General features: G+C 36.9%; 1 protein-coding gene and 1 pseudogene across 1 annotated transcript in view; one reads left to right on the top strand and one right to left on the bottom strand.

Annotated features, from left to right (window-relative positions):
• Positions 1-19,218, bottom strand: part of CRYBG1 (crystallin beta-gamma domain containing 1) — a 172,130-nt gene that overhangs the window by 5,117 nt on the left and 147,795 nt on the right. The window contains exons 9-20 of the mRNA XM_016155740.2: positions 18,173-18,299; positions 16,214-16,249; positions 15,373-15,530; positions 14,529-14,655; positions 14,292-14,437; positions 8,644-8,770; positions 8,425-8,457; positions 7,430-7,542; positions 5,699-5,828; positions 3,187-3,326; positions 1,785-1,908; positions 1,200-1,358 (exon numbers count right to left, since the gene is read on the bottom strand). Coding sequence (XP_016011226.2) covers positions 1,200-1,358; positions 1,785-1,908; positions 3,187-3,326; positions 5,699-5,828; positions 7,430-7,542; positions 8,425-8,457; positions 8,644-8,770; positions 14,292-14,437; positions 14,529-14,655; positions 15,373-15,530; positions 16,214-16,249; positions 18,173-18,299 — 1,420 coding nt within the window. The remainder of the gene's footprint in view (positions 1-1,199; positions 1,359-1,784; positions 1,909-3,186; positions 3,327-5,698; positions 5,829-7,429; positions 7,543-8,424; positions 8,458-8,643; positions 8,771-14,291; positions 14,438-14,528; positions 14,656-15,372; positions 15,531-16,213; positions 16,250-18,172; positions 18,300-19,218) is intronic.
• LOC118605257 lies at positions 10,547-10,665 on the top strand (annotated as a pseudogene).

The raw sequence follows: 19,218 nt of genomic DNA, 5'->3' as shown, positions 1-19,218 counted from the left end.
GAGGCTGGGTGTGTGGCTAAATATCCCGCAGACATATCTACCCTCCTTTTTTGACACTTCTTGAATATGGCTGCATCTCTAATTTTGAAGGCTGTATAGCACTGAAGTGTCTAAAAGGGTATTTTATCATTTTTAAACCTGAAATTCCATGTATTTATTTTTCTTGTCTGTCACGAGAAATGTCTAAAATTTTCTCGAAAGGTGTGCTATCCAACTATAAAAATACAAATGTGTGTTTTAAGTCAAAAATGTTATGAGTTTTTACCTGAAGTGAATCTACCCTTTATATATAAACAATGTTCACATGACATTAACACACACTGTTAAAGAAAATGCTTATGAAAAGTATACTATTCTATATTGAGATAAAAAGATTATGATAATCTAGGACACTTTCATTGAAACGTTTGTTGGAAATTATTGATAAAAGGTAGTGTTTTATTGAATTTTTTAGTTCAAAGGCAGAAATTGGCTTTATTTTATGCTTTCATATTACAGCTCATGCTATTCTATGCGTGTCTAAACAGTACTTCTGTTTACAGAAAGGATTCTCCCTCAAGCTCAGCAGACCTAATTAACAAGCCTTTCACAAGGCTGTATGCCTCCTGGTGACTCATGGAGCACCAAGTTAAAAAAAAAAAAATCAGAAGCAAACAGTCAAGCCCATTAAATCAAGGAGCTAAAAAGAATATCTACAGTAGAAGCATGAGCTTCTCTCATAAAATCTTACTACATTCTGCTCTTAAATGTGTATTATGGCAGGAGTGATGTGAGAGGGAGAATGGGGTGTTTTCCATTTTACAAGGTGTGATTGACACTTAGGAAATGGACTGTGTAGTACATAGGGTGATTCCTATTCACTCTGTGATCTAGTCTGTGAGGTCCTCCAAAACAACCATGAGTGATTTGTTTTGATAATATTGGCACTTATAGTTTATTTCTATAACAAGGAGACTAAGAAAGAGTAACAGTTACTTCCTTTTTCTATGACTATATAAAAGTCAAGTATAGATATAAATACTCTATCTTGGATCAGTGTTAGATTTAACTTCCATTTTAAGTTCCTAGACTGGTTTTATAAGAGCTAAGAAATATTTTCATGAAAAACCTAATTTATTTCTGAAAGTGCTCCAGGAATCATGAAATAGCATCTACTTGAAGATGCTATCACAGACCTTTGTCTAATCCTAAAAGCTCACCCTGCATTTGATGCATCCTTCTTGATAAATCCAAATCTGATCATCCGCACCAACGTCCTCCATGACCTGTATTCGCAGAAGCTTCAGATCCTCTAAGTTCCCATTGGTTGACATGAATAACCCTGTTGCTTTGTTTCGAAGTCTGAAATAAATTCTTTTCTAGGAGACAAAAACCCCAGCAGTAGTCATATATAAGTAGTTGTACTGTTAGAAGTCCTGAGCAAGCATCAATAGTTGGGGCAGAATAGTTGAGGTTGGATTAGGGATAATTACTATACCCAAGAGTGACAGAGGCTTTAAGATTTCCTCAACAAGATTTTGACAAAATTTCAAAGAAGTGCCTGGGGCAGGGAGCCCACCACCTATGGACATCCCAAGCCTTAGGACACACCATGTTTTGATGTGAGGCATGGTAGCATTTCTGAAAGCAGACACAACCTCTTAACACCACAAATTCAGAAATTTGGGGTACGTAAAGGGAGGGGCCAATTTCAAACTTAAAATAGAAACTGAAAAGTAGAATTATATTTACTCCTCACCAAAAAAATTCAGAGTCTATTCAAAGCATGAAGAAGAAAAAAATACCTGAACAAAAGGCCGTAGAGAACCTATTTGGTGACAGCCACTGAATTCATACCAGTTAGGTACTTCTGCTGGTGATAGTAGGAACTGTCGACCCCTGTAATTGCCATATTCATAAGTAACCCATCTGGAAAAAAAAGTAGTAACCACAAGTAAGCTACAATATCCATTTGTCTGTGTGCCCAATTACACTTATTTTTAGAATGCTTCCAATTTTTAGACTGAGCTTTATACTGTAAGCATACATGGGAGGAGGAAACTACCTTATTTTCTAAAACGCTTAAAGCACTTGGCAAACAGCAAACTCTTGGTACATGAGTATGCCAAAAAAGATCCATTCTTGAAGACAATAGGCAAGTTTTTCCCTCCAATAAAGCAGTGAAATAGAGATGATAGTCTTTTAGCGGGACAGCCCAGTACTTCCTGTGAGCTTTTCGTAAAACATTCAGTTGTAATAATGAGTCTTTTGTTTGAATAGATGATAATCGTAAAGTTCTTTGTGTGTGGCATGTGGTAAGTACTATATAAGGGATAATTAGGTAAAAAATAAATTTTTGTCTAAAATGAGTAATCTTTCTCAATCCAGAAAACTGCTAAAGAAACTCGGGTCTCCTAGAGATGCTGGTGCCCACACCTGAGCAAGTACAGGTTCCAGCACACAGTGGCACGCAGGCAACCCAGCAGCCTTCCTCTCTGGTTGATCTGTTACATCAAGGAAGGGTGTTCTCGACTTTTAATCCTGAAACTCTAAAATGTTATCATCTTAACCATTTTATCATAAAAAGAAAACCTGCTGAAAAAAAATCACCCATAATTCTAGCACTCCGGTGATTGTTTTTTAAATAGCTACAATCCCCTCCAACATTTAATATATACAGGTAGACAAAACCTGTGTTTTGAAAGAATACTTTCTTAAAAACGTTACATTGATAGTTCTTACTCATTTTTGCATCTTAACTTTACAGTTATTCAAAGTTGAGATGCCATGTTGACCTTTAATCATGCATAGCATCTCCTAGCTAAAGGGAAATCCCAGACCTTACTCCAAAAGCACTTGGTCTTTCAAAGAGAAAAGAAAAATTGGCTCGCTCTCTTACTTGTTAAAAAAGTGCTCAATAAATTTACCGAGCACTGCTTTTCAAAGCATTCCCCTAGGTACTCTGAGAGGTGTTAAAGACAAAGTCCTTAAGCAAACCAACAGTCTGGAGGAAGAGATGAAAGTTGCCTCACATATGGCTTTTCCCAGCGGAAAAAGTATACTGTGAAAGTACATAATTATTAACCCTTACAGAAAATAGGGGGTTATGTGTCCATTTGTTTAAGGTAATGTAGGAGAGAAATACAATCAAATTTAAGTTTTAGAATTGATTCTTCTATTGAATAAACAAGTAGGTAACTCACTTACATGCCACCAATCACCTGAACAGAACGTATCTGTGTGTTGAATCCTAGGGATCGGAGGTTAACTGTTTCTGCATTAAGTTCAATTTTTTTTCCTTTGAAGTGTTCTCTTTCAAAAAGAATAATTGTTGGTTCAGAAAATTCCTGTTTAGGAACAAAGATACTGTTCAGTTACTCATCTTTGATAATAACTTGAAATTATGCAAAAATCATCTTGTTACAAGGACGGAATACAAGATCTGGCCAGGCTTGGCCTGCCAAACTCCCTTTCCCAGAAAGTATGGGTGTTTATATACTCCAGAGCTAAAGAGAGGAAGGAAGAAGGGGCAGGAAGTTTTCCTATTGCACTGAGGGCAGGTAAATGTAAGTAGTGTTTTAAAGCTGGTGGGGGTGGGGGAGGGAACAAGATATCCTAGGCACTAAAGAATGGAATGTCAATTCTTTTAATGAATTTATTTTCAATCTTGCCATTTTCTATTGAGATAAAGAGGGGCTGGGACTGCTATGGGCATAAATAGTGAGGGTCAGAGGGCTACTGCAGTCTTTGGCGTCTAGTGGTAACTGTTAATCAGGCAACCTTGAAAACAGTTTCAACTGCCTTTTTTTGTTGTTTTGTCAGTAGACAATGATTCTGTGCACTCATGCTCCCCAACTTTCCTGTAGGAATAATTGTCAGGAGGAGAGAAAAAAAACAGGATGGAAGCCTGATGTTCAAACTCATTTATTTTCAAATTATAGACCCTCATGAGGTTAAACTGAGCTCTAATAATAATCCTAAAATCATAAATGAGATCAAAAATTCCCTACCTGCTTAAAGTTTTGTGGCAAGGGTGTGGGACTTACTGTTTCATTTATGTGAATGTGCCCTGACTTGTAGGTTTTGTCGGCCAGTAAACAGATTAATGTGTAGAGATGATTTGTGATATCCATAAACAAATGAATCTTACCACATCATTCCATGTTTCACTGCTATTTTCACATCTTCAGAAAGGTCAACATTTTAATAATTTGAACAGGCAGTAAGGGATGAGATAAAGCTAATTCTTTCTGCCTTTAAAACTAAAATCAACTATATATGTTTAAAGCGAGAGATCAGCTACCAAAAAAATATATATATATATATTTCCAAAACTACAGATATTCAGACTAACGTGAACATTATCTTACAGTTTTGTTCTATTGAATGTTGCTTTGACTACATCAAAGTTAAAGACGTAGTTCAAAAGGGGGCACTGTAATCTGGATTGGCACATACATGGTAAACTGGGAAAAGCCATTTGCCTGCACATCTCTAAAGCAGTAACAGATGTATAAACTGTATGAAATTTCTGCAATTAATAACAAAAGATACAGGAAACTAAATAAAGAGCCAAAGTATATAAATAGGCAATTCATTGGACAGAAAACCCAAATGACTATTAAGTATATGAGATATCAACCTAATAGTGAAACACAACTTAACAATGAGAATACTTTCTACCCAATTCCTTCAAATGGACAAAAATTAGAATGATGTGGGAAACAAGAACATTCATGCACTGCCAGCAAGAATCTAAAGTGGCAGAATTTGGCAGTACTTAGTAAAACTGCATATTTCATGCACACAAAATCCGGCAAATCCACTCTTTAATATACATGCCTGAGACTCTCACACAAGTACATAGGGATACATATGAGGATTAAATGAAAAGTATGGTGATGGAATATATATACAATGGAATATTACTCAGCCATAAGAAGAGATGAAATATTCCCATTTGCAACAACATGGATGGATCTCAAGATAATCATATTAAACGAAATAAGCCAGACAGAAAAGGTTGAAAAATCACATATCACTTAAATGCAGGATATAAACCTAAAAGCAACAAATGAACAGGACAAACAAACAGAGACTCATGGACGTGGACAATGGACTAGTGGTTACGGGGGGGGGGGGGGAGAGAAAAATAAAAAAATGTTAAATTTTTAAAAAAAAAAATGTGATGGAATACTTGTACCAATTAGAATCAACAAACTAGAAATACCTACAGCATAATGGACAGCTCTTAAAAATTTTTAATGTAAGTATTGTTTATAATACAATGAGAACTATAGCAAAAAACTAATAAATCAAAAGCCTAAATATAGATTTTTTTGCCAAAACAAGAATATACAAGCTGTATCTCAGACACTTTAGAACAGTGCCTGTAAAGGGGAAAGCAATGGAAATGGGGATCAGATATGAAATGGAAAAAAGGAAACACACAGGAGAGGGACCTTGAACTAACCCATGATGATTATGTGCCATGACTGACTCAATACTTTACCCGAAGTTGAAGAAAACAGCAAACAAAAAACTTACATGTTAAAGATCAAAAAGACCAGAAAGTTCTGAGATGTAAAGTTCTACTGCAGCTGTTTTTCTGCCTCTGATTTTAAATCCTGAGTAGGTCTATTTGCAAGTTTCTTGCTCTGACCATCAGCTGTGTGAACTATTTATCTTTGTAACGTTATAGTCACACTGCCATACTCACCACATCTATAAAACGAAGAGATTTCACGGTTGTTCCAGGCAGGCATCCCATTGCAGAGAGAGAAGGATAGTGGCCTTCTTCTAACACGTATTGGTTACCAGAGAAATTTTCTCCATCATATGCAACCCAGCTACAGTAGGAAAACCACACGCACATGTAATATGTGATTTGAGTTATTCCTATTCAAAAAGTCTGACTTTTAGAGGTGGCATGCTATAAAATAAACATACGCTTATGCTAAAAGTGTGCTTTCTTCAAAAATATCTGGACATATTTACTGCATTTAATCTTGTGGCAAATATTTTTTCATAATAAGTTAGTCGTTAGCTTTGCATTTGGGAAATAAGACTTCTTTCTCCAGGAAGTTATTCGTGTTTTTACCTCTCCACCTTCCAGCATTCCTTGTCCTCACATCAGTGTCACCATCCTCCTGGCCAGTGCAGCCTGTCAAGCCCTTGGAGTCCTCTGAATAATACCTTGACCTTCATAGCTAGTCAGTCACCTGGGTCTACTGGTTCCCTCTCAAAACTTCTCTCACATTCCTTTATACTTGTTTTCAACACCTCTGCACTAGGCCAGGAGTCAAAATATAATGACTTAAGTCACTTAGCTTCCCTGGAAGCATTAGTGTAAAATTGTGATATACCATGGTTCACTGCAACAGGTGGGCATTTTTGTTTCATCATATATATTTTTTTTAATACAACAAATGCTCATTGAGGACTGATTGTGTGTCAGGTACTTTTCCATTGCTGGGCTAAAACAAACTTCCTGCTATTCTGAAGTTTACACTCTAGAGAGCTGAGACAGACAATAAGTGAACAACAACAACAACAACAAAATACATGTCTGATGGTAATAATGAAGCAGGGTAGGGGATGAAGAGGAACCTGGACAGAGGTGGGGTATGTGCTAATCAACTATGAGGCTTTACTGTAAATCTACGTTTGAATGCACAGCCAGTGCTCTTTCCGCTTTGCAATACAAGTGATATGATGGTGCTGTTTGGACCATAAAGAACTATCTGATTAAAGGCATTATTATTATTATTATTATTATTATTATTATTATTATTATTAGACTTGGTTCCTCATTATGTCTGGGATAGGTTGCTCTAAGGTTTTCCTGACCAAGTTGTCCCTGACCTTGGACTCTCTACTGTAAAGCTTTTGCAAAACTACTGTTTTCAGCATGGCATTTCCATATTATTGCCTTTCCCCGTCTTGCTCAGAAGGAGCCTTCAAGACCTGATCTCACCCTCCCTGTCCAAACTTGCTTCTCCTCTCCCCAGTACGAAGACCTCCCAGCTAGAGAGAGTTGGTACTCCCTGATTAGCATACACACCAGTGTAACCATGCCCTCGCCTAGCATGCAGAATGCCTATCCTATCCACCTCTAAAAAAATCTAACTTGGGAAGTGCCTTAGAGATTATCTAGAGTCCCTTTACAGGTGATGATGGGACAGTCCTAGAGAGTAGAGAACTGAGCGTGAATCCCACTGCATAATGAAGTGGTGATCTTCAGCTTCCTCGGTCCACACTGATCTCCATTATCCTCTGACATCCCGCACTCAGATGCTGCAAAGGATACTTTAGCACTACCAGAGGCTTGTATTATTTGGTGGTTTCATATAGTACTAAGCACCTAAAGAGGCCACTAAATACTTGCTGGTGTGCGAATTCAATGTCTCCCACCGCTAGTGATAAGGCTCTGCCAGTCCACTCTGCTTACCTGCCTCCTAAGACCCTGCAAGACCTGGTGGAAAATGAATCATCAATTTGACTTGTTGTTTCTTCAAAACTGTGACTGGAACCTTGAAACTGTGGTTCCGAAAACAAGTGAATCTTTGAAAAAGGAAATGGAAATACATAAAATTATTTTGCAAACACATTATTCGACCTTTGAAATAATGACTCAAACACAACCTGTTAGCTCATTACAGCAAACTGGTATGAATTTTATAAATCTTTTCATTTTCTACTGCATTAATGATCAATTAGAAATACTTTGGCTGCACCATTCATGCTTGTGTAATTCTGAGACATCAAAGGACGACCCAACAATAGAGGCAGCTTTCTAAAGAACAACCTGTTGTAACAAGCTATGAGGCATTTTAAAGCTTTATTGTGGCCAAAAGTAATTGTTCATCAGTTCTAACATTTACAAGAAACTATATTTTGGAAACGTAGCATAGTTTTACTCCCTCTGAATGGAAGATATTTGCTGACTGATTAGGATCTTGCACATGCCAATAAAGAAGACTACAGTGGTGTTTGTGCCTCTATAATTATGGCCATCTGAACACATCCATTAAAAAGCCTGAATAACAAATGTAACATTTCAGTTACTGTAGACAGCGTTCAAAGGCTTCACTGAGAGACCATATAAAAGAGATCATATAAAATGTCTAATGTGAACACAGCAAATATGAAAATTCATTTTACTCTTTATTGCAATAACTACATGTATTTGAAATATTAGTGTATTAATGTAAACTGATTCAATGTAATGATAAAAAAATTCTACTTAAGAGCATTTTATAGAAAGTATACAGATATGGGCTAGTGCTATCAAGCATTAAAATTAAATTAAGAATACAGTTATACTTTAAGGCATAAAAATAGGTAAACCTAACAAAATGTCATAAATATCTGATATTTTAACATGTAAATTCAGCTTTTTAATGGAAGGCCGTAATTAAAAAAAAACTGAATTTCTTTTGTTACCTGATTTCTTCTCCTTGGGCCAGTGAAAGAATCCTAAAAAGTTTTAAAAGGAAGAGAGAAGGAAATGAGTAGAGCATATATCTTGAAAAAGTTTTTTCTTCCAAATTAGCAATTATTATTAAAAATAATCTCAGAATAGCTTCTATAGTGTTAAGTATTACACATTAAGGGAATCCAGAATTCAGTTAAATATTCTCATAGAAAAATATGACTCCTTACCAAACATATGGGTTGAACAGAGGAGATCTTACAATTTTTTCCTCCCCAGTCCTCAAAACTGGTATAAAAGCCTTTATCCAGTATATACTGTTCTCCTGTGAAGTCAAGATTTTCATAGGCTACCCATCTAAAGAAACAAAAACAGTGACTTGTTATAGTTCATAGTTTACATATACAGGAAAACTAACACACACATTTGGGTAACTGTATCATATAGAAACTTTCATTTGTTTTACTAATCAGTAATCTTAATTTTTCTGATTCTCCATTAATCTTTTAGCAACAAATAGGTTTGTCTGGATGACAAAGTGGTACATGAAAGACCATCTTTAAGCGAACCTTTTGGTGTTCTCACTTATTCCATCCTATACCTTGAGAAAGCTTCCATGGAGGTATTTGTATTTTTTTTTTTCTAATTCTATTCTAAGGAAACAATTTGGACTTTCAAAAAGTACCTGTAAAAGTTCTTTTAGTGGGCAAGTAAGAATTCTTATAACATTAAAATATTTTTCCAGAAAGATATTACAGGAAGCTGTCTCTATTATACAAAAATTGACAGAAGAAATGCTTAAAAATAAAAATAAAAAACCCAGCTAAGTAACTAAAATTTTGTTATGAACAGAATTTCCAACACAATGTGACTAGATAATATGCAAAATTGAACAAACTCTCAGAAATACTAAAAATGGATCTCTTTGGAATGTTTTCACTATCCTTTTAAGTGTAAAATCAACAAAACCAACAAATTGGATGCTATTTCCTATCCAAAGATAAAGTCTTTGAGGGGGGAAAAGTTTTGTTCTGTTATAATCAAGAGATAGCTCAGTGTCTCAATTCATTGTCCTGCTCTCTCACAGCTCAAAGGAATAATGCCTTTATGCCTCTATGCATACTGAAAACATTACAAAATGTTTTCATATCTATTATCACATGTAATCTTCTAGGGAGGTACTGATTTTCCCATTTTACAGAAGGGAAAACCTAGACACAGAAAATTTAATTCATTTATTCATTCAACAAACATTGATTATCCTTTTAACATGCAAAGATGAAAAGACAAAATTCTTGTCCTCAAAAGTGTACATGTGAGTAAGAAGTATCACATACAATTATCTGTTGGTGTGTTCTGAATAGGAACTGACTTGTCTGTCCAAGGTGACGCGGCTGGGTAGTGGCCGGGGATGACTGAACCCATGACTGAGTCTCCTGAGGCTCACCAAGGTCTCTTCACTTCATGACTCGAACTGCCACTTGCCCTATAAATTCTCCCTTCAAGTGATACTTGGAATAGTCCACACACTTCATAATTAGAATGGATTATGATTTTGCTATTTAAAGAGCTTGACTTAAAAACTCAAGTAGAGTCATTACTAGGAAATGAACAGCCATCAGGAAGAAAAAGAACATTGGGAAAATCTCAAGCAAAGTAGCATACGACTGCTAACATCTGTACACTCACTTCTGGCCGTTTGAACAGAGAAATTACTATGAGCACCAGTTGGTCTATTCCAGAAAATAATGTTCCCGCACTTCAGAACTTCATTAGCAACTTAAACAAACCTATTCTTTAACATTGTGAGGTGAGGAGTGGGGAGACCTGGTTCTAGCTGTGGTCATGACATTAACTTTCAGATAACTTTGAAGAGATCACTTAACCTTCGTGAAAGTTTGTATTTTCATTTAAAAGTGGGTTGGCCCAGGTGCCAGTGCTGCCGTCTGTCTGTCGTGTGAGGCGGTACCGCCCTCAGTACCTGTGTGTGTGACCTCTGCTCACACAGCCTTTGGCTATAAAGAGAAGCGAAAGCAGGACAGGAGCATGGAACACGTACTATGTGGAGAGGAATATCTGCATGACAAGAAAATCGACTTTACAAAAACCAAGACTTAAAAATAAAAAAGAGTGGTCTACGGCCATGCCACCCTGAATGTGCCCGACCTCGCCTGATCTCGGAATCTAAGTAGGATCAGGCCTGGTTAGTCCTTGGATGGAAGACCACCTAGGAATACCAGGTACTGTAGGCATAAAAAAATAAATAATAAAAAATAGATAAAATTAAAAAAAAGAACTTATGCTAAAAATAAGAGAACAAGCTGTACCACAAAGAGTATTCCTGGCAGGACTCTAGATCTATCAAGGAGTTAACAGGGAACAGAGGATTGGTTAAAAGGCCTTTTTGTTTGATTGACTTCAAGGTTTGGAAGAGAAAAAGACAGTGAGAAGGAGAGACTGAATACACAGGAGAGAAGGCGACAAGTGAGCAAGCCCTGGAGGAAGCTTTAGTACATTTTTTTTTTTTTTTACTAGTGAGTGTGAGTACTCTTAATTTCCTATAAAATAAATCACTTCTAAGAAAATACCCAACACCCAAGTAAGCCTATCTAATTCACCAAAGTTGAAACAGGAAAACCATTTAAGATTTTACTTGAATTGACATTAGCGTTGTTTTCTTTCTAATATGCAGCCCCAGATGAATCACCCATGAATATGAGGGTAAAAAAAACCCCAAAACTCAGATCTGAGAATCTGAGAAAAGGGTTGATTCACATGCACAGAATATGTTTAAACAAGGTCAGTAATTTTCTTTTTCAGATACTCAAGTATAAGTTATAAGTAGACTATATATATATATATATATATATATATATGTTATAAGTAGATCTATATATATATAGATCATTCATATATATATATATGAATGATCTATAGTCTACTTATAACTTATACTTGAGTATCAAAAAGAAAATGTGAATCAACCCTTTTCTGTTTATAAGATTGGCAGGGATTGTGGAGGGAGAGAGGCAAGTATAAGTATAAGCAGGTCCCAGCCTGGTGGAATCCTGACTCAGAATTTAAGGGCAGCAGGACAAACAAGCCCTTCTGGAGGAGAAGAGGAAAAAGTTAAAAACAATAGGGCTTGTTTTTTTGTTTTGTTTTGTTTTTAAGCTGGACTCAAGAAATATTTCATTTTTCTATTAGTTTTTTTAAAAAATGTGCCCAGTTTCTACCATTTAAGTAAGGGTATAGCATAGAACTAGAATTGATTAGCAGAGCTGTGTAAAAGTTTCTTGTGATGTTCCATTAAGAAATGGAATGCAGTTCCTAAAACTTCTATTAGATTCATGAGCATCCTTCCAGAAAGCTGGTCTCTTTTTCAGAGCTTGTAGTGAGTTTACCACCCAGGGCATTTATTGCCCACATGATAGTGAACCTCTTGGGATACTCTCAGAGACCAAGAACCTCAAAAAAAACCTGTTTTCTGACTTTGATTTCCACACTAAGAAATAAAGACCCAAACTAAAATGCTTATTTACCAATAAGAATAGAGTCGTTAAAATTATTTTTCTTTGAAACTATTAGAAATGAATAGGTTAGTCTTCCTCCCTCAAATCTTGGCACAGTTCGATTCTTACTGACCCACAGGGCGCAACTGCAATGCCAGCTCGTCCAGAGTCTTCCCTGTTTCCCTGTGTTCAAACTGGAAAGTAATCCCTCTGCTGTGGATTCCTGAAGCACTTAATCACTATGACTTTTGTAGCAATAATTATGTTATACACACACACACACACACACACACACATACATATATACACACACATATACATACATATGTATATGTAGACATATATGTACATATATACACTTCGAGGATGTAATATAATGCTTTGCACATAACAGACCTCAGTAAACATTTGTAAAATGAAATATGAGGAAGCGGCTGGCCCTAGTTAAAACAGAAACCTTTCCACAGCCACAACATTTGAAAGGAAGTGGTGGAGTGTGTGCGTATGCGCACCTCCTTTAAACTTCCTCCAGTATCAAAACTCAACTGCTACAACCAGAGAAAAAAGCCTAAGCCAGGAAATGCTACTAGAAATAACTAAAAATAGAAACATATAAAAGCAACATTTTATGAAGGAAACTGATTTCAAATAAACAAGGGCTGGGCAAAAAGGAAAGACTGGCTCTGGGTACAATAATTCTGCCTGTGCTTACAGCATAATCTACACAAACGCCCTAAGGAAATTCTGCCCAGCATCCTTTTGCTTCCTCTTCAGGAGTGCATGACTGGGCGCTGACTAACAGAACCAACACACCTGGTGAGCATCAAAATGTACAGCTGTTTCCCCAGTTGACTTGGTCACTGTATTTTCCTTCCAAATAATTATCTTTAAAGGCAATCTAAAATACAATAGAGCCACAACAACATTTCGGATGATTTCTGCCATACCATACCTTTTATCTATGGTGGATTCTAAAATGTTAGGGCTCCAGAACAGGACCCAGTAGAAGATAATTCCTGTTAAGCATGGCAGACCTAGAAATCCCTAATGTCATTCTGCCAAGACAGCATACACAAGAATTTGGTGAACATGACTAATAGTAAAAGCATATATTATGTTGTAGACACATCTCAAATGTCCAGGGCTACTGTGGGAGGCCCCATGAAATACAATAGTTGAGGTCAGAATGATTCAAATAGCCTATGTTACTACTCATAGCATAAAACCTAATATCAAACACTTTAACAAAACCAATGTCAAATGATTTCATATAACCATTTAAGAATACTCTCACCTATAACAAATTACAACTGACATCAGCCTGGATCATAAGAATAATTGTATAACTCCTTCTAATAGGCATCTCTTTTTCCCATCTGGTATCTGTCCCTATTCTTTCTGATGTTCTTTGGGAACTACTCACTCCAATCACATATAGGTGGCTCTCATAGGACTGACCCTACCTCTCAGCTCCAGGGATGGGCACATAAGGCAGGCATGGCCATCTCCTTGGCTACAGTGATTGATTTCGGCAGGTGCACAAGACTTAAGGCTACAGAATCAAAGTCAAACCCAGAACTCTCGTGGGAAAAAGACCCTCTTCTCACTGGAAGTAGTGAGACAGAAGAACAAAAGCCAAATGATACTGCCACAGGCCACCAGTGAAAGGGGCCTGTCTAAAGTGAAGCCAACACAGAAAAAAGCCAAGTCGAGTAATACAAACTAGTTCTCATGACAGTGTCCGACCCCTGTATCTAGCCATGACTGAGCAAAATATTCTCCAAGACTTTTCAGTTATGTAGGCCAATAAATTCCATTTTTATCACGCCAATTTAGGTTGTCTTGCAGTCACTTGTATCCCAAAGAGTTTTGACTAATCATCTTTCAATAAAAACTTCGTTTAACATTAATAAAACATTCAATTGCTAACTCCAGGTACACTGAAACAATTATTTTTATGTCGAAATAATAGTAAAGAAATGTAATGAAGCAGGTGGAGCACCACAGGAAAACGGAATAGGGCTTTGTCCCAACCTCGGGTTTCTCGTTAAATCACTATTATTTGATTCCCATTATAAGACATTCATGAGCTGTTTCCATGCAGAACGACAACAGAAGTAGATCTGTAGATTTCTCCCATAAAACCCAAAACCCTACTCGTGTTATATTACACATGAAAAAAGATGATCTGAGAAAGATTTTGAAAAGTGGTTATGGAAGCATTGTGGCAGTGGGTATTAAATGACTGATTTAATGTTTATTTGTTGAGCTATTTCTTGAGTGCCTACCCTGTCAAAGAATTTATGAGTTTAACACAAGCCAAGGTAAAACCCATGTTTAAAATCCCAATTGTGTTTTTTACTCACACTCCACTCAGTACATTAATAGACTGCGTCTTCACTCCATATCCGGTCTCCTTTAAATTGGCAACAATTCCTAATACATCAATACTGGAACCTTTAGATCCAAAGTTTTTTTCACTGTACATTATCATGTGAGCATTTGAAAAATCCTATTGAGAAGAAAAAAGTCAAAATTCAAAGGCTAGTAATTTATTATCCCCAAAAGATCAAATATTAGCTATTAGCTTTTCTTTAACTTACACCTAATATAGGCCGTAAAGACTGAAGTTCTCCATTGTAGCCTCCCCAATCTTTCCAGTCCTTGTATTCTCCTTCTTCAAGCAAATACTGATGACCTGTAAATCCAGACTTTTCATAAGCAACCCAACTGCAACAGAAAGAACATGAAGGAGTAGTAATTCTCATTTTGTTAAAATTTTCTCAATGTACATATCAGTTTCATTGACAACTACGAATAGTTCTAAAGTTAGACATGGACTCATGCATTATGACAATAGGAATTCTTCTCTAAAATTTAAGAGACTAACAGAACAGCCCCCAAGAAAACAATCTAAGAAGTACATATCAATGTTTTATAAAGGAGTATAGGGGTGTGTGTGTGTGTGTATGTGTGTGTGTGCGCGCGTGCGCGTGTGTGTGTAATAAGGACTGACTCAAAGAACACCAGCAAATAAAACTGGATAAACTTTCTTTGAATAGTAAATAAAATATTATGTATTTTTGGCTATTAACAACATTTTCAGTGTATACTTCCAAGGAAATATGTAAGATCTATAAAGTACAAAATACGATTATAAAAATAGCAAACCAACATTTCAATAGTTTGGAGCATAATATTAATAAACAAGATTGCAGATTTGATCAATCTGGATGGGCCAATTTATTAGCTTTGCTCAGCTGACTGACCCCAAACCAGGCCCTCAAACTGGTATCAAATCCAGGTCACAACCGTCTGGGGAGAACATGTTTGAAATTCACTCTCCCATACAATCTGGAATGTTCTTTTGAGCGGGGGGGGAGAGGCCATATTTATTTATTGAAAAGAAGAAAAGGACATTCTTCTAGGTTATGCCTGTCTACTTACATGCCTCTTAGAACTTTCATAGATCCCACCGATGTCAATGGCAAACCTTCGTCTCCAGTTGTTTCTTCTGTTTCACTTCCTTCCGTGACAAAACTATACATTTCTGTTTCTAGTTCCATACTTTTACCTTCGAAAGAAGGCTTTTCATAAATCACTACCTGTAATAGAAATGAGATATACCAGCAATTTTTAAGAAGTTAAATATCTCAATAGCTAAATATTAAATCAGTCATTTAATATATCACTAAGTCCTGGAACACAAATTAAAATGTTCTCATCGTATTTTTAAAAAGTCACTGAATAACAGGATCTTATTTTGAAAATCAGAATTTTTTTCCTGATGTGTTTAGCCCAAAGCCAAGGTTTAAAAGATAATTCAGAAATAACTGATTTTTGTTTCAGTGTCTAGAACTGATATTCAGTATTTTGCTTAGGTCAAACAAAAGAACCAGAGTTGCTTTAAAATGAAAAACTATAGATCAAGCTCTGTGTTACAGATGTCTGAAGTAGAAAGAGCATTTTGGAGTAGGGAGAACTTGTCTTGAAAGAAATTTTTTTCCTTGCTAACTGGCAAGCAGCAACAGGCCCTGCAATTAGTAAATACAACTACAAATTATAAACGTAATACAACAATGAACCTTTTGAGCATCGCTACACGTGCTGTTAATGATAACTAGTGCCATTAGTATCATTTTCCAGCCTGCAGGATGGCACGTGTAAGTTAAGACAACTTCCTGTGACGGGAGTAATGTTTTACGGAGGTTGATATGTAAAATCACCCAAATAGCTTCATGGAGATGGAATAGGAATAAAATTTTTAAAAATAAACATTTTTTTTTACCTTTGGATCTATAGGGAATTCAACTTTACGGCCACCCTGAAAAGAAAATAACAGTTTAAGAATAATGGTTTTTCATTGATATTTTACCTTTTGTATTACACATGGCGGGTTATGGTAAGCCATTGAACCTCAGTGCAATTATATTCTCATTTGTTTCAATGTACATTGAGATAGTTCTAAAATTACCAACAGTGCAGGTGAAGACATGAAGAAGACAGTTTAGAACAGAGACGCACAAAGGTGGTCTATAAGCCGAACCTCATTGTTAGGTGTGTTTTTTGACCTGGTAAGTTTTAGGGTTTTTTTTTAATTTTTTTTTTTAAATGAGTAAATTACACACACACACGCGTGCGCGCGCGCGCACACACACACACACACACTTCTAACTTCTCTTAAAAAGCAGTCCCAAGATCTAACATCTCTGGACCCAAATTCTCACAGATAGCAACCTTCATCTTTAGCACTTATTAACTCTACATTGGGCTCATCCTCCAGCCAGGACACAGGCTCTGGTTTGCCTGTCTCTGCCCTCCCTTGGTTCAACTCCCAGCCAGCCTCACTCATGTCTGTTCGCTGCCTGGCCCCCAGAGGCATTTGATTTTGCAACCAATGGCTTACAAACATGTTGAAGTACACCGAAGTTCACAATGTGATCTAGAGAGACTCTTGAAATAATAAGAAAAACTATTAGATAAAATTTAAAAGATCCCAAAGGATGGGTCTGTGGGGTTTCCAAACTTTTATAATAAAAACTTCTTTGTAAATCCCCCAAAACTCACTAAAGATAAACCATAGAAAAGTTATTACATTAGAATATTAAATGGGAGAAGAGTTAAAATCAGCAGTGGGAAAATTAGAAGGATATTTTTTACCAACATATACTTAACAGTTTTAAATAAGTGCAGCCAAAGATGCCCAGATGCACTAAATGAACTGTAATCACAAAGGAATGTGGCTGATTTTGTGAACAAACCAGAGCTTATACAACCAAGTAAGTACTCTTTTCAAAAGTAATCCATTTAAAATGCCATAAACTTCAGTTTTGTAAGTTATCATTAAAAACTGCCTTTTAAACTGGGGGCTATTCTTTGATGCATTCACAAAACTCACAAAACTTTTTCTTTGAAAGTGGATTTAACTTCAGAAAAATGCCCCAAATTGTCTGCATTAAGATCAGCAAACATGCAGGTTAGTAAACCACAGGCTTTGGCAGGAAGGATCATCTTCCTCACTTTCTAATTTCAGACTGACTCAGAAGACAGCCACAAAGTGGGATTTCAAAAACATGCATGTAATCAGAGCCTCACTCATGCCACAGTATTTAGTGAACACCTACTATGATGCAGCACACACTGTGCTCAACATGGAGGACAAGACAGATGCAGCCTGGATCCTCTCAAGGCTTAGGGTTTGGCAGAAAAATAAAAACAAGGCAAAACACAGGGGTAGCCTAGAGGAAGTACAGATGCACATATGGGCAGCCAGCCCTGGTGCCCCCAAAGCTGCCACCCAGTCCTCTGTCAATCACTACAACTGGGCTGGTCTGGAGCGTGTCCCGCTGTCCCAGCTCATGCAGTGCATTCCCTGACATCTCCATCCAAAATCACCCTGCTTGGTTTTTAAGATCCAACTTTATTTATCCTGAAGCTCTCCTAAGTACCTCCTTCTGTCACATTACTCCCAAGTTGGACTTTGTCCTTCCTCCTGTTTCCCACAAATGGTTAATTCTTCACTTCTTATACCTGCCCTGAGCTTAGAATGCCTTGAAGGCAAAGGACTTGAGCTTATCCACATTTTCTCACTTGTAGCGCCCAGCAAGATATCCCTTCTATTATTTACTACACATCTGTTTCTAAAAAGTTTACTTTATTGCTTCAAAGTCGCATCCTGTGAATTATAGATGTAAGGCTGGCAAAGAATCACTGACTCCAAGAATACTTTGTTGGATTTCATTTTTACCATTTTCAGAGGCCGCATGGATCCAATGTATGCTGCTTCTGTATTCCAGAAGGATAAATCAGGGTATTCACCAGGTTCCAGGATAAAAGGGACACCCTGAAATCCAGGTTCTTCATAAATCAGCCATCTAAATAAGCACCAAGGAAGGAAAGAAACAATTTGTCATTTGTGTTTAGTGGTACACAGGACTTCACTGATGAGCAAGGAAAAGAACAGGAGAAGATGTGGATCTGGACGATGTACAGTTATACTGAGGTATTAATGTTAGACTCGAAGAGGAAAAAGCCATTCATTATAGATGCCTCTTCTTAAGAGTCTTTGGTTTGTTTCCTTGGCTGACTTTGTCCACTAATTTTAATTTATATTATGAATTGCTTCCAAGTTGTAAAGGTCTCTATTACTTTCAAGTAATAAAAATACAATTGATCCTTGAACAACACGCGTTTGAAGTCCACCTATAAGTGGATCCATGCAGTTCAAACCCATATTGTTCAAGTGTCAACTGCAGTTCTTTTGCACTGTGTGTATTTACAGAGGCCCTAGCTAGGAAATCTCAAGCTTTGTTTTAAAAGGCAACATCTCATTTGTAACCAAAGAATAGGATGTTCTACCCACTTGTTTGTCACAGTGTCAGAAATTAATAACAGCTAACATCCACCTAGAGCTTAACAAGAATGTCACCCAGAGTGTCATCCAATCCTCACAACAATGCTATGAAGAAGGAATGCTACTGTCCCCATTTTACAGATGAGGTTAAGTAAATTGCCTAGGGCCACACAGCTGCAGGTACCAAATGCAGAGCTGATTCAAGCCGACTCTAGAGCCAGGCTCCTAATCATGTTTTGATGGCAATTTTTCTCATTCCAGAAGTACACAAAATCTCCTCTTTTCTCAATGACTCAGGATGACATTGTGAGCATGACAATGCACAGTGCTGTTCTCGGAGGCTCCAAAGGTCTGTAAGGCTGCCTGTTCCCGGGCCCCAAAGCTTTCTGAGTTCTCGGAACTGATTTTAATGGCTTATTTTAATACCACACCCTTTTATC

The sequence above is a fragment of the Rousettus aegyptiacus genome, unplaced genomic scaffold (genome assembly GCF_014176215.1).
Source record: "Rousettus aegyptiacus isolate mRouAeg1 unplaced genomic scaffold, mRouAeg1.p scaffold_m13_p_1, whole genome shotgun sequence".
NCBI classification, from domain to species: Eukaryota; Metazoa; Chordata; class Mammalia; order Chiroptera; family Pteropodidae; genus Rousettus; species Rousettus aegyptiacus.
The sequence above is the reverse complement of the archived record's forward strand: the minus strand, read 5'-3'. Positions and strand labels throughout refer to the sequence as shown.